The sequence below is a fragment of the Amphiprion ocellaris genome, chromosome 12 (assembly GCF_022539595.1).
Source record: "Amphiprion ocellaris isolate individual 3 ecotype Okinawa chromosome 12, ASM2253959v1, whole genome shotgun sequence".
Classification (NCBI taxonomy): domain Eukaryota; kingdom Metazoa; phylum Chordata; class Actinopteri; family Pomacentridae; genus Amphiprion; species Amphiprion ocellaris.
In genome coordinates, this window is record NC_072777.1 from 29,568,019 (window position 1) to 29,584,569 (window position 16,551).

Below are 16,551 nucleotides of genomic sequence, written 5' to 3' on the forward strand. Positions count from 1 at the left end.
CAAAACATGTGCAGACAAGGACAGCAAACAACCGTGACCCATGAATTAACTGGAGGGGTTAGAAAAGTGGCAGAGGCAGCAGCTAGGACGGAACACATATCCTTCTTCTGAGGGCCGGCATCCAGCAGATTATCCATACAGCAAAAAAATCAATAAAGACAGATTCTTCTGTGTTTGTATGAGACACTCCAGAGACTGAGTTTCCCTAAATCAGCTTGACATCACTTGGCTAGAAAGCACATCGAGACTCCGGCACCTTTCAATTAGATGCAGCCCAAGAGGCTTCCATCATGTGTGGCTCCGTGACAGTCATGGAAAAAAATCGCAATTAAGTTGCAGAATACTCTCAGTATAATCACGTTAGAGTTTGCGTGCTTGTTCATATTCATGACGTGTATGTTTTACGAACAGGAATCCCTAGAAGTCGATGTTTACATCCAGTACTAATGTATGGAGCTCATGTGAATAACAAGGCCGACAAATGGGCTTGAAATTGGAAATTGGATTGGTTTAAAGTCTAGAAAGGGGATTTTTTCTAGGGTTAGATGAGTTGGAATCCCTAACTTGTGCAAATCATCTTAATCCTGATACCTACACAATTAGCGCAAAACACCAACTGCATACAAATCGATCCATGCACATGCTGGGAAAATCATTCACCAGCCTCTCAGACCTCAGTTTCAGCATCCACATTAAGACAATCACAAATTCAGCCAACTACCACCTTAAGAATATATCAAGGATTAAAGGACGAATGTCTCAGCAGGATTTAGAAATTTATCTTCAGCAGACTAGACTAGTGTAACTGTGTCTTTACAGGAACCCCTCAAAAGTCCATCAGACTACTGCAGCTCATACAGAATGCTGCTGCTGCTGCTGCTGCTGGAGTCCTAACAAGGATCAAAAAAGTGTCTCACATCACTCCAGTTCTTAGATCTTTACACTGGCTTCCTGTCTGCCAGAGAATAGATTTTAAAATCCTGCTGATGGTTTATAAAGCACTGAATGATTTAGGCCCTAAATACATAGCTGATCTGCTGTCACTTTATGAACCATCTCGACCTCTGAGGTCATCAGGTCCTGGTCTGCTTTCACTCCCTAGAGTTAGAACTAAACTTGGTGAAGCAGCGTTTACTTATTATGCTCCACATATCTGGGAGCTGTAGGTCTGCTCCAGCTCTCACTTCCTTTAAATCAAAGCTCAAGACTTTTCTGTTTGCCACTGCTTTTCTACTATAGATTATTTTAACTTGTTTTAAATGCAAATTGTAATTTTATTTTTTAATATATTTCTAATCTTCCTTTTCTTTTCTACGTTTTATTATAGTTGTCATTTTAATTGTGCTCTTTTAACGTAAAGCACACTGAGTTCCCCTGGTGTACAAAATGTGCTACACAAATAAAGCCGCCTTGCCTTGCCTCTCATCCGAACATCCCCTTCTGCAGAAAGGTTGCCTCCATCACTCTCTGCATATCGCTCAGCCGAGTGGAAAAAGAGCAAAAGAGTGTGAAAGGCCTCTCAGCCTGTCAGTTTCTCTCCCTCCCTCGTCCTTCTTGCTTGTCTTATTTCCAAACACAAGCCAGTCAGCCAGCCAGTCTTACGGCAGCGGCTCGACTCTCAGCGTTTTCTGTCCCTTGTGTCCCTCAGTTGTGCTCTGACCTTGTGTGCCGAGAGCAGCGAGGCTTCCAGACGGTCAGGTGAGGCTGCCGTCTCCACGCTGCTCTGGTTCATCTGCCCCACATACAGTCAGACGGTTACCTGCGTCTCTTGTACAGACTGAGCCCTCATGTGTCTGCGTGGCTTCGGCAGACAATGGGGTTGTCCCCAGGTGGCCCAGATACCAGGAGATAATAAAGGTTTTGTGTGTGTATGTTCCAGACGGTCGCAGAGGAAAACCATCCTGGTGCGACTCTGCTGTGGCCAGACTGACAGGCAGCAGGATTACTGCTGGAGAGGTTACCACAGCTTTAGCTCCCACGTGCACGCACATGCACGTGGAGAGCACCCACACACACACATACACAATAATGTTTTTGAAAAGTGGACTAACAACACTCTGCGGCTTATTTAATCTTAAATGCTTCTGATCGGGCAGATTTTTGGTGAGGTCTTCACCCTGATTTTGGTCCTTATCTGAAGCGACATATGGATGATTGATTCATTTGCAGACTAACAAGCTTGTGAGTGCGAGGTTAAACCAGGATCTTGGTAATAATAAAGCGAAATGTACACATACACGATGAGGCAATAACCAGTGTACTCTCCAGGAACATACATCAGTCCGGAGTCCACAGGCAAATAAACACATATGCCGTTAACCTTTTGAACCCCAAAACAAACCAGTATGTTTAACAGGCAAGTCGTCTTCAAAAAACACCCAAAGCACACAGTTTATGAGAGCCAGGAACTGTGAAAAACACAAAGAATCAGCAGATTTTCAACTTTCCAATCTGAAATGTGCCCCTCAATTAGAAAAAAAACAGCCAAAACTAAGCCTAAAATTGTGATATTTAATCAAAATCGTGTTGCATTTAAGGATTCACCAAAATCTAACTGTGTGCTCTAAAGACATTCTGTAAAAATCTAAAAATTTGACACTCCAAAGCACATCCATGAACCCATGAGTGATTCTGCTGGAACCAACAGTCACTTAGCAAAAATTCATAGACTTTTCAGCTGAACTGCAGGCTGTGTTTTCACATTATAGATAATGGATGAGTATCAAAGCAAATTTATAATGTAAGCAGTAAAGTATCTGTTGCATACAGAGCCACCATTTTTTCCAATATTGGTAACACCTGTGGAAACTTGATGATTCCTGATTGTATTAGATTTTTTTGTAAAATGAATAATCAAAGAAATTTCAAGCCTTTGGTTTTCTGTTTTTTTATGATCTATGGCATTACAGTCATATCATACTCTCATACTGCACAGAAGACATTTTTGAGTCTAGCCTTGTTTGTGTTATTTCCATAGAGGTGCAGTACTTTAAATTGCTGTGAAAAATGAGCCTACAGTGAAGAAAAATGTAACAGAAGCAAAAAACACCTTTTTCGATCATTTGCGAGTATATATATATATATATATATGCACCACCCAAAGTCCTCAAATTCATGCTAATTATTCTAAACTTAGCATAAAAGCAGTAGCAGCAAAATAATAATAATAAAAAATAGGCAAGATTACAAAAATAAACATGAAACATTTGTTATTTTAAAAGTAGTCGCGTCAAGGCTGCTGAAAATTTGGTCTAATCAGAAACCTCAATGCAGAAAAAATGTTTGAAAAAATGAAAATTATCATTCGTTTTGATGGACACCTGAAGTACATTTTCACTTCACTTCCGGCAGAACCAGACTCAAGGAGGGCATATATCTGTCTTCACTGGTCAGGGTGAGGGTAAAAGAACTGAATATCAGGTAGAAAACAGACAAACTGCATAAGAGAATAAGAAATACTTTGAAGGTTGGTGATTCCAGTAACTACAGATCACAAACATGCAGTTTTTCAGCCAGAGAACCTGCAGAACAACAACAGAAACTACAGGACAGAGAAGACTCAAGGCTAGTGCAAAGGTGGCAGATAAATCTAAGAAAGTGAGGAGACCTAACAAATGATGAAGAGATTTTTGCCAAAGAATGTGCTGATTAAACCTTTGCTCCTATATACTAGAATTCCATTACTAATTCTACTAAATGCTACTGCACTTTCAGCAGAACCAGGCTTAGGTAGAGTAGACATCTGCCTCCACCAGTCAGGGTGAGGGGAAAAAGAACCAAATAACAGGTAGAAAATAGACAAACAATGCATAAGAGAACAATAAATACTTTGGAAGTTGGTGATTCTAGTCATTTTAGGTTAGAAACATGAAACTCTACATTCGGAGAAACCTGAAGACAAAACACAAACTTAGTGGCATGAAGTGGTGGATTTTTTTAAGTTTTGCTTTTACAGAACGTGTGCTATCATTTCAGTGACTTAGCCACCTTCGTCCTCCACCTTTCAGGAAGTTCGTCCTGTTAAAACAGGATGACTGAATGGACAAAGCTGTGTTTGTGTGCATAAGTCGAGGACGGTGGGCTGCTGTTGCCGGGCCTCATCCCAAGTCCTCAGCTTTGATGCCGAAGACTTTGAAGCCGGGTGTCGAGCATCAAAGAAAGCAGGACTGGGCTGCACCCCAACCGTCCATCCTCCAGGGGGGGAGGAAACGCCGAAGCTTAAGGTGCAACCTGTCGCTTTGCTGAAGAGGACTTCAGGTGCTACAGAGCGTCGAAGGGAAAAAAGATACTGATAGAAGACCAGAGAGCTGAGCTAGATCTCAGACCCCCCTGTGAGCCGAGATGAGTCACTTTCTGGCTCCTAATACTCACAAACAACACAGCAGACACACACACACTCACTGAGTTGCAGCATCAGGCCCTCACAGATGTACACACACTTCAGATTTCCGACTAAACTAACGCAGCTGAAAGCTTTTCCCAAAATCTCATTGGATGGAGTCACAATGGGGGTCTACGCTCCAAACTTTTGAGCACTGTTTCCATGGCAATAGGTTCTGACATCTCCTGTCGTGACGAGATGTTTTTGGTTGCGAGGACCCAGGGAGGGTTTTTGTTATCTTTTTATTTTATACAGCAAGATTTCAACACTGACAGTCAAGGAAGGCTGTCGGAGTGTCCTGATCTAAATGAAAAAACATTACATTTCAAGCGAAGACACCAGGCGAAAACAATGAACCCGTGCGACCTTTCTGAGAGCAGAAACACTGAGCCTTTTAACTACCCACAAAAAAACCACTGACGTGTTGTGATTTTTCAGTGACGCATCCAGCCCAGGGGAATATTTCTTCTTAGATAATTGGGCCGCAAAGTGTTGATGAGGCAAATTAGGAGACAATTTGCATCCTCATTAGGGCGGGCATTCAGGGATGAGGGCTATTATTCCGCAGTACTTTGTTCGTTTATGTGTTTAAATGTGCTCGATCCTGAAAATCAGCTCAGTATTTGCATTCTCAATGACAGACGTAGCGTCTTCGTGTCGTCATCGGTGTCACGGCAGCAGGCCGTTTGTGTATCAGAGGGGGAAAATGTGAGTGACTGCATTGTTTTCTGAAACCCCGCAGGTTCATTTGGGTTCACGGTCCCAGCAGGGGTGCTAGACACGAGGGTGAGCGCTTGCCAAACTGTCTTCAAATGAATAGAGGAACTTAGGTTGACCTCACACAAAGCCAATTTAGAGAGTGTTAAGGCAACAAACAATCAACAGCTAAAGGAAAACAACCAGTGCACTTCAGGAAATATGACTTCTGGTGATTTAAACTGGAATATAACAGCAGTTTAGTCTGTAAATTGACTGATAAAACACCCAATTTCAAACAAAAACAGAAACAAAAGACAAAAACCTTGCAGACATGCACATCGGCTCTGCATGACAATCAACACTGACCATTTGTGACATATATTTTTGTGAATTTATGATACCATACTTCATAATGCAATGTGTAAACTTATGTATATGTATGTACATCTGTAGCCTTTTCCGTGTTAATGAAAAAATATATTTAAAAATCTAAAAAAACAAGAAGTAACATGTACAACTACTCAACTAAAAACAGCAAGGCTTCTTCTAAATTCTGTATATATTATAGTTATATATTTAAAGACTGACTTGTGTGAAATGTGTTTTTTGTCTAATGCTTACTAAAAAATGAAACAATCTGATCGGAAATGAGATTGTACCAAAAATTGGCCTTAGTCTTCAAATAAAGAAACATGCAACGGGGATTTCAGCTTTTAAGAAAATCAAACTATAGTATAATATTATACACTAAATCCGCAATATTAGTAAATGCTTGGGTATAAGTTTCAATCATTTGGACCCTGTTGTTCAGATGTAATCTCATCATATTTTACCAAAACTTGAAAATGGGTTATTAAAAGAAAAAAAAAAGATTTGGAAATTGGACATTATTACCATTATTAGATCAAATAAATCTCAGTCTTGGGTTTGATCTAGATTTAACCTTCAGTATGTGCTGTTCAAAATGTCTTGGGAGGATACATGTGGTCAAAACATAACAAGAAAACATGACTATCCTGATCCTAGCAGAAGAATGGATTCAGGAACAAAGTGTTCTTTACAATTAATTACAAATAATATTTGTATTATGTAATATATAAATGCACTTCTTCGTATTTTGCACTTGATCTGCTCAACAGTTAGAGTGGCTAAGTAGATAAAGTAGACATTAAGGTATCTATTAAACCTTTCAGTGCAAAAAAGGGTTATTTCTCATAAAACAATCTTCCTCCGTGTATTCATGACAGTGCCACAGTCATCTGTGTCACTGTATTTCCTGAAAACAGAGTTTCAAAAGGCTGCTCTCTCCACAAATTAACAACTAATAAACAGATTTTATTTCTTAACAGCTGGACATTTAGGCTTTTTATGACTTAAAACATGTTTTCATAAATGTCCACAGTGAATCTGGGAATAAAGTGAAGTCTGAGTGTTTACAATAAATCAAAAATGAAAGGGGATGCTGGTCCTGTTTCGTTGTGTTGTTCTACCGGTTGTTCTTTGACATTTAGTACCCTACACTGTAATATGTAGTCCCCCGATTTGTATGAATCAGCATATTTGCAGCATTTTGTTCAGAATCACACCAGTTATATTTCTGTGCAAATTATCACTTCTAACATTTTTGGGAAATCATTAACTGTCATCAAATCATGCTTCATTTGTACAAACCACTACCTTTGTAACATTTTTGAACAATTCATGAACTCTGTCCCATGTTTGTACAAATTATCAGTTATGTAAGAAAAAAATCAACTCTTTCACATTTTGAAATGAATCCTATCACATTAGTACTAATCACCAGCATTTTTCACCAGCATTGCAACATTTTTAACAGATCATAACAACAAATCATTACATGTTTTCAACAAATTATTTTTCAAGTTTTTATGTAATGGCACAGTGTTTTGAATGACAACATATATTACCTCTTTCTTTGTCTGTAAATGTGTGTTAGTGGGAAGCCTGGCATTGCAGAGCTTATCATGTCTTACCTTTACCTAGTAACAGGTCACCATGTTCAGCTGACAGCTCCTCCAGCAGCACCTTCAATGTCCTGGTTGTTTGGCTTTAGAGCCATTTATGATCTTCACGACACGAGTCATCACATGATCAAATCCGGCCACTTTTGTACATACATATGTCCTGCTGGTGAATGCTGCAGTGGTAATGTAGGAATGTTGGGAAGTCTGGATCACCTCTGCATCGTACAATGAAGCCTGCATGCCGACCCGTCATGGAGGGAACCACGTCTGTCGTGACTGAAATAAACTTTTCTAATGGTACATTTTTCTCCACGAAGAAACTTTTCAAAGCTGCCTTTAAGTCTTTGTTATTGTTATTGCACATCCAAGGACAATGATGGCGCTGCAGGGCACTCTGAGAAGATGTCCTACATCCATTTGGACTCAAGAAGAAGACCCAGTGTCCATGGATTATTTCTGACCAATCCTGAAAACTTCAATTGCACTACTGTACGTCCGAAACCCAAGTCCGGCTTTTCCCGTCCGTAGTGTGCATACAGTGTATGTGCGCTAGCAGGTGGCTAGTTAGCATGGAAGCTTTGTGGAGGCTAAAGTAGCGTCTCTCCACATTGTGCCGCTTTGCCGACGCAATAGTCGCCCTGCAAATACATACATTTATCTTTCACTGTCGTGAAAATGAACTCTTTGTCCCAGTCGTCGTGAAAATAGTGTTTTCTCGTTCACGTCTCTGTCATGTTTTGGGGGGGGAAACCACATTTAGCTTCCCAAAGTGTCTGTGCCCGGACGCTGCAGCAGTATGACGTGTGGTGTGACATGCGCAGTGAACATTTTTTGTTAATTTTTTAAAAAATTATAATAAATATTGTAATTTGAAATCTGCATAAATGTAAGTATTTTTGATTAAAAAAGAACAGCAGCTATATTTTTTTTTATAAGGAATTTCATGGTGACTAGTGTTATTTTTAGAACATGGCGGGCAACTCACATGGTCTCTTCGGGCAACCAGGCGCCCGCGGGCACCGTGTTGGCTACCCCTGGGATAGACGAACCCTCAAGACTTTAAAGGGAGTTTCAGAAGTTGAATGTTTACTCATGTTTGTCCAGCAGGTGGCAGCACAGGACTGCTTTTTCATTTCAGTCTGTCAATTTGTTCAATTATTTACATTTTTTGTAATTCGGTCCCTCCCTTCGAGTTGTTAGTTAAATGTCTGTAAAGAGTCTCATGTTTAATAACAAATATTACAAAAATTACATATAATCTTTATGTGAGCTTGTAGCAGAAGTCTAAGGTGCGAAAATATGTGGGAACATTCTTCCATGTCAAATTTATTTAAAACTACTCTGAGGTAGAGGCCGAGCATATGGGACTAAATCAGCAATAAAATAATAAAAAGGAAAATCTGTGAAATAATAAAAGCATTAAGAACCTTTAAGATGAAAGGCAAAGTGAATTATCAGAGCAGCTGGAAATTTGACAAAAACTCCTAAAAGGATAAAAAGGAATCAAGTTTTAGATTCTTCTTCAAGTTATTCCTGGTTGCAGCTGCACAGTCAGTAAAACTGGATTGGAAATTATGTAGTAATCCAATAATTTGAGGGTTTTGGTACATAGCTGCATCAAAGTACAGCAGAAAAGTAATTCAAAGGAAGTAAAAAACTAGTAAGAGCCTAAAATAAATACATTAAAACACAACAATGTTTGTCACGCATTGAAGGTGTTAAAAGTCACAGCTGAGGCATGAATGTGTAACAAGCATCTTTCCACAGTGTGATAATACATAAATACTGTAACACTACAGTGCTTTAACAGACACAAGCTTAAAGTTGCATTTAAAGCACGACTTCGGTGTAAACGAGGTGCAGATTTGATCATTCCTTCTGTTCTTCTAATTGGGCACTCAGGTCACATAATCTGAGCTCACAATTTTGTTTTTTTGAGCCTCGACTTGGTCTCTGATGTCTGTTTTCCAAATTTCTGTCTCCAAAACATTCGCTTGCGATATTAATTTACTTAACTAAACTGAATTAAATCGATTTACTAAATTGATTTAAGTTTAATTTTGGCACAAGATATAATTTTCTCGATACGTGTTTCAGAAATTCCTTTATTTCTTTTAGCTTGTTGGTTGTTGTTTGGTTAGTTACCATCAGCACAGCAAAAACACTTCTGGCTGCTGCGTCTGAGACGATTCAGGTGAAAATATAATGAAATGGCTGCAGAGAAAGCATAATTTTAATTATAATAATGATAGTAATGTTAATGCTAATAATAATAAGCTCACTAAACTTGTTGGTTTTAGCCATGAACTTGCACTTAACCAGTAACTGACTAGAGATCTTCTGTATCAGCTGTTCTCAAAATTAGCAGGAATGCTATAGAAGTTGCATTTTCATAAACACTTGAAATATTTGCAAGAGACATGAACATTTTTGAATGAAAATGTAAAAAAAAAAAATCATTAACATCTTTAAAACAATATTTTACCATCTTTTCTCACTTGTTTAAGTCATTTTCAGCCCATTAGTCAAATTAAAATTCACTAAAAATTTAAATTTGGGTTGAATTGTGTGTCATAGCGTTGAGATAGCAACTGATGCTCATGCTAACCTGATTAAAAAAGCTGCAACACGTCATCGCTGTCTGACTAAAAACCAAAGTTGAGTCCAAACAGACTGAAAGTGATCAATAATAACTCATGGAACAATTTGGTTTTTTTTAGGATGAAAATATAAAACTCACATGTTCTCTTTATTTGCTGTATATAGATAGATGTACACCACTGGAGATTTGGATAAAAGCACACACAAAAAGCTCATGTATGTAGGAGCAACACATGTCTGGAGGTGGGAAAAGAAAAAGGAAAAAGATGTCCGATTACAAAGATAAAAAACTATCCGACCTCTATACAGTTTCTAAATGTAAATAAGTTCCGTGTGCTGAACTGTGTGCAACATACAACCGTCTGCTGCAGCTGCTAATAACCTCTGTATGCTGTACACAGGGTAGTTTGTACAAAATATGAAATCTACCATTTAATAATAGTTATAACACAAAAAGTACATTATATGTACAATATTAGATGAAGCCATTTAGTATGAGACGTATACTAAAGGACACTTGCAATAGTAATTCTTTTTTTTTGAAAGAAAAAGCAAACAAAGCTTATGTAAAACGAAGCAGAGAGCTCCAACGAAGCCAATATTAAAGCCATTTGGAGAAGAACAATAGTCACCACCGAGAGGCTGCAGATCACTCAGTGGATGGAATCGCTCTTCCTTTCATCAAATAATAACCAGAGCGTTTGGTTAAAACAACAATAACAACAAAAAAAGCCTTTGGTGACTGTTGTTCTTCAAGACAAACATGGAGAGAAACAGAACAACATGACTGCAGTAATATTTACAATTTGCACATTCAGTTGAAACACTGACGAAAGAGGTTTTGCAGGCAGAAGGAAGAATCAAAACCACAACGAAAAGAAGTTTGCAAGCATCCAGAAACAGATCGAATGGGTGGAAACCGAGGAACGAGCCCTGCCGGGTGGGAGGGTGTAACGGAAGGTGGAGTCTGCAATTTAAACAAAACACAAAGGAGCCTAAATGTGCACAAGACTGTTTCTCCATTTCCAGAGATTTCTAAGCTTTTACAGAGAAAAGTGAGGAGATATTCACCGAGTTTTGGACTTGAATCGCAGACTCCACCTTTAACCGAAGCAAGTGTGCAGGTTTTGGGGCAGGAGGGGTCAAACAAAATGGTACAAATCAGAAAAAAAGAGACCAAAAAAAACTGGAATGGGACAGCGGGGGGCCCAGAATGTAAAATGAGGAGGCGAATTCCTCTCGTGTTGGAGGCACCGCGGGGAGGAGAAACCCTCCACCGACACACACACCAAGACAGACAGCATCACGGATTTCAATTCTTTTTACTAGTTTGTTGGGTTTTTTTTTTTAGTTGTGTTTCTATTTTTCTTTCAAGTTTTATCAGGAAGTGCTTCTTTGCTGAAGTGGTTTGGGGCGACCACGCTGCCTCGGCTCTTTATCCACAACAAGGCATGTGCTGGAGTCCAAGCTGCTGCACCTGACCTTTGTTTTTTTTTAATTATCTGGCGTTTTCTTTCATGCTACTACTCGATTCTTAGCTGAGCAAACATTCCATTTAGACTACAAAAGGCACTGTGAAAAGAAAGGCTTATGTTTGACCTGTTCAAACCAAACACACCTCCTCTATGAAGCATCTCTACCAAGTGTTTCATAAATTAAAAGGGTCTCGCTTGCTCAAGAAGAGTAGAAAAGAATCGATCGGCCCCCGATTGAACTCCTGCTGATGCACAGCAACATCGGGTAAATCCCAGGCATCTCTCTAACCTCTCATAAGCCTCACATGAATGGCAGCGATTTGTACTGAATGCTAATGACCACGATAAACACTCCCCAGCATGGCTGGATGTGAAGGGGCAACTAAAAATAAATCCCACAATCCCCCTGTCATGTAACCCTGCGCAGCAAAACCGGGCCTCGACTGTTCCAGGGAACGAAGAATGGATCTGAACAGACACTCAGCAGGACCTGTGCTGACTTATTGCCTACACAATTTGAAAGCTTCTTTTGTTGTTTTTTTTTTCTTTGAAGAAAGGAGCTAAATGAATGAGAGAAGTTGGCACCAAACTCGGCTTCACAGGATGGAAAATCTGAGGTCCAGGTTCCACAGTCAGGCCAGCTCTGTCTGACGAACAGAACTGTCGTATGATGCTTTTAATTAAAGCCCAACCGATACTGGTTTGTCGCAGATGGATATAGAAACACAGCATAATGCAGAAAAAGATGCTCGAGATAATTTAGAAATATTCTCAGAAAATAATCAAACACATTTGAATCAAACGCAATAAATGTTGAGATAACAAAATGTGAATTTGGTTAGTTTTCATGGACTGTTTTTGTAAAAACTAGGTAGCATAGTGTCACCAGAAGGTGGCACTATCGGCTGCATGACTATAAGAAACAGAGTAAAAGAAGCTGGAAACAAGAAGAAACAAATAAAAACAATAAAAGTTTGAATTATTCTTTCATGGCAGCTGGTATTGGCCATATTTCGTGCTATAAAGACATGAAAGAAGTCAAAACTTAACTGAAAAAAGGTGTTTCCATCTCTTACAAAGCTCTTTTTCTTCAAAAAACACGTCAATTGGAGTTATTTTTGTTGAACGCTGCAGTTTTGATTAACTTCTTCTCATGTTACTACTTCAAAATGTGCAAAAAAATATGTTACGCATACGTAGGTGTAATTTGTCCAGCAGAGCAGCTATGAATCCAATGTTATCAGTCCTCTAAGCACTGTCTGCAGCACATGTAGCTGAGCAGATGGTGGTGCGGAGTCAAGCAGTGTCTTCACGGAACATTGTGAAAAACACTACGATTATTCCATCTTTTTAAATATAATTTCACATACTTAATGTGTATATATATTAATATATATATAAAGAATATCAGCTGATGTATCAATATCAAAAATCTTTTTTTTTTTTTTAATTCTGTGTCAACAGTCCAGTATCAGTCGGGCTCTACATTTAATAATCTTTTCCGGTAATTCTGTATCACTGAACCTTCACAGCTAACGGAAAGTGAAATAATAGCAAGCAACAGAACAGTTACACATATAGGAAGCATTTTTTTTTTACTCTGAGAAGACCTCCTAATATACTATACAGGGAAAAATATAAACAGCTGTCTAGTTTCAACGTCATGAGAAAAATATTAAATATATAGAAACAAGTGGAATCGTCTCACCAACTGATGCTTTTTTTTTCAGTTAAACCAAAGGAGTACTCTGTGGAGTAGTGGAGCTCATATTGTTTGTACAAGCACCTGACATCTATAAAGAAGAGACAAGATGAGACGACAGCTCACACACAGAACACCTGAGAAAAATGAGCAGAAGGGGGCAGCAGAGCGCCCGAAAACACAAACTGAGAGGACAGAAGAGGAAAAACTAGAGTGGAAAAAGGAGAAAACGACAATACAGTATCTCTGGTGAAGTTCAGGAAACGGTGCATGTCGTGGTCATGCAGGACCGTCCAGCGCCGCCGACGTCTGCTGAACCAGAACCAGGTGGGAAGAAGGTTGGAGGGAGGCGGGTGAGGACCGAGCACCGCTTCTCCCCAGAAAAGCCAAAACCAGGCTTCAGATGTGTCGACATTATCTGTGTCAGGTGGAGCTGGGACTGTTCAGTTCTGTGTTGTGCTGGGCTGGACTGAGATAGCAGAGTTCGTTGTTGTGCTGGGCCGCGGCGGGCCTGTGGTTCCTCTGTGGATGCTGCTGGTTTACGGTGGATCTGGCGTGGTCTCTTAGTGGCCGTCGTGCGTCGTCAACATTTCCTCGGCTCTTCGGTGCAACTCCAAGGCCGTGACAGTGGAGATATCTTTGGGCAGCTCCGATTTCCTCCTCATCAGCGGGCGTTCTCGGCGCTGATCTTTTAGGATCTGGACACAGAACAATCCGTAAAATCAGCACTGATGCCAGTTAGCATCTGCACAGAAATCTGCATGGCATGTTTAGGTATGACTTTTAAAGTCAGTCTAGTCAAAAACATCTACTTCTACAGGTACCTCTGTCCCACACATGATAAAAATGCCTTTACAGTAAGGTATCACCTAATCAACTGTCACATTATGGGTTCACTACTGACACATTACCAACAAGGACAAAGCTCATTTTAAAATGTAAAAATTTAAAATTTAAAAAAATCTAGTCCAATCTCATGCAAACACATTAGCTTAAGGCAAAGAAAAGCCCCAGTTTTACATTTCTTCTGGGTTTGGAAGGCAGCTGGGATGATAATTTGTGAATCATGTAACCCATTTCTGTTTTGAATAGTTGGAATAATCGTCTTGACAGAGGAAATTATGTATAAGACCGAACGTCTGGTTTTTCTCCTGGTGAGTAACATTACCCGAAGTAACCTCAAATGTCTGAGCTGTGAGTGAGCTACAAAATCATTTCAGTCTGCTGCCCAGTCACACAATCGTAAAGTTCCTTCTGTATGATTAAGACTCAAATAAAAAAAAGGCCATTTATACTACAAACTGAATATGGTTAAATCATTAATATTTAGCCAAAAAAAACAAATGAGTATCAACATAGTTGGTGAGTATTTTCTGTCATTTGCCTGATTGCTAATTGACTCATCTTCAACAATACAGAGACAGTAAAAATGACTAATATTTGCACATTAACTCCTACAAGTAGTTCACTAAAACATTCCTGCAGTTTTACACAAATTCCATTTCCATGGAGTCGGCCTGGAGCAGGACTACTTCACTATATGTGATCAATGATCAATGTCAGTGTATTGTAAAGATTCTATTATTGGTGATTCTATTATTGGTGCCTAAAATCAAACTAAACTTTTTTATGCTCATTTCCCTCCGACACCGACCTGTGTGGCTTCCTCCTCTACGGTTTTCTTCAGCATGTTGACGTCGTCTAGCAGCAGCCCGTCCGTGTCCAAGTCCATCGGACTGCCTGATCCTATCGAGTCAACGTACATCAGAAACTGCAGGGGAAGAACAGAAGACGAGGAAAAGTTAGGAACAACCACCGTTGTATTCCTACAGTACATGGCAAAATATGGACTTAAGTTGTAGCTGCTGCTGACAGTAAAGCTGAGGTTTCTTAATCTGACAAAATACACTACTGACACAGGTTGCAACCCCACAAAATACACTGAAGACAAATTCAATGTGATTAAAGTGCAAAAATTCGACATACTATGGCCCATTTAGTCCATGCAGTAAATTTATCAGTTTGTGTCTCCTAAACTTTGTTCTCTGGATTAAATCAGAACAAGCAGCTACTGTCTTTTCTGCCAGAACATTTCGCTGTTACCTCCTGAGCTCCTGCACAGCTGATGTGGTCGACTCCATGGACAAGGGAGGATGAAGGATAGCAGCCTAACAAATGGCAAACTTATTTTATCTTACTACCAGAATTAGCAGGCTGGAAATGGATAAGCTTCGTTCCTGTGTGTTTGGGAGCATCCATTATACTGTTATCACTGCACTCATTCATCAATGTATGGCTAAATGGGTGTCAATTTAAATAAACGGATTGCTGCAAAGTGTACTTTTTCTAGCATGTCTTAAATTATTGACTTTAAATCTAAAGTTTTCCCACCCAGACTTCTTTTGCTCCATGCACATAAATGGAGAATCTACCTACTTCCACCTTGTCACACATTAGTGGGCAATCACAGAAACATAAAAACCCAGCTTTATATATTTACGGATGCAATCAAATGCAGCTTTAACCAGTGAGGAAATCCTGGCCCTGCTAGTTACAGTTTCTTTGCTCACCTGTGGGTTTGACTTTGCTAGATTCTCAATCTTGAGCCAGGCCTCTTCCCTCTCTTTCCATTTGGCTTTCTCTCTGACATACAAACAAAGCAGATAAAATCATGAGAGGCTTCTTCAAACAGGAACGTTTACTCAAACACACACTGACATCACAAAAATCTTCTGCGTAAACTGTTTAAAGTGGTTCAGTTTACATCAGTTTTTCCATTTCAACAACATTTGCGCGATAAATGTACATATGACGACGTACTTGCTCTTCTCTGCCCTGAACTGCTGAGTGCAGTCATCAAACAGCTTCTGGTTCATTTCCATAAAGAGTTTCAGGGCGTTGTAGATCAACCCGTGGATCGTCCTGCAGATACATGAAGGTTCCCACAGGTCAGTTAGGTTCACAGTATCATCACAAATCATCATTGGATACAGAGGAAGCCTGTGCAAAGACTCACTTGTTCCAGTGGGTCTTGGAGTTGCGGTAAAGCGACGGGAACATGATGGGCAGGATCTTGGCAGCGTTGTCACTGATCAGGCTCATGATGTACTCATTGTTCCAGTAGTAGAGAGCCCGCTCTGCCACCTGACAGCACAGATTTGTAGCAGGGTTACACACAGAATGTACGTGTAAGCAACAAAACACACACCTCTGCACACAAACTGAAACACACACCTGAAAGTGCGGGCTCGACACACACTTGGCCAGCTGCCTGAACAGCGGCTCCATGACTTTGACAAACTCTGAAGGCTCGATGACGTCCAGAATCTCCTCCAGCTCGTTGAGGAACATCACCTCTTTTGGACTGTGGGTCTTTGGCCAATATTTTAACAAAGCCATGACTGTCTGCAGACACAAAAACACGCAGGATTTATCAAAGAAACAGTAAAAAGGAAAAAATATTGCATTTAGAAACATAAATCTCTGTAGCCGATTGTTTTCTATGAAGTTTTACGTCAAACACTTTCTCAGATGTTTATTTGAAATATAAAAATCTGATAAAGCTTGTTTTCCAGCAAGCATTGGTAAAGTAATACATACGGTTATATAATAGGACAACATATTTTTGATGACTAATCCAATGTTCTGTTTGAGGGCGCCTGACAGCTGCATTGCAGTTTTACTAATTAACTACTAAAATATGAACTT

The 16,551-nt window shown here is 39.7% G+C and overlaps 1 protein-coding gene across 5 annotated transcripts in view; it reads right to left on the bottom strand.

Moving 5' to 3' along the window:
* Positions 1-9,770: 9,770 nt before the first annotated feature.
* Positions 9,771-16,551, bottom strand: part of ppp2r5cb (protein phosphatase 2, regulatory subunit B', gamma b) — a 39,647-nt gene continuing 32,866 nt past the window's right edge. For all 5 annotated transcript variants that reach the window (XM_023278119.3, XM_023278118.3, XM_035951836.2 and 2 more), the window contains 6 exons: positions 16,078-16,248; positions 15,860-15,987; positions 15,664-15,765; positions 15,414-15,486; positions 14,498-14,614; positions 9,771-13,541 (listed from right to left, as the gene is read on the bottom strand). In XM_023278119.3, coding sequence (XP_023133887.2) covers positions 13,407-13,541; positions 14,498-14,614; positions 15,414-15,486; positions 15,664-15,765; positions 15,860-15,987; positions 16,078-16,248 — 726 coding nt within the window. In that variant the 3' untranslated portion in view covers positions 9,771-13,406. The remainder of the gene's footprint in view (positions 13,542-14,497; positions 14,615-15,413; positions 15,487-15,663; positions 15,766-15,859; positions 15,988-16,077; positions 16,249-16,551) is intronic.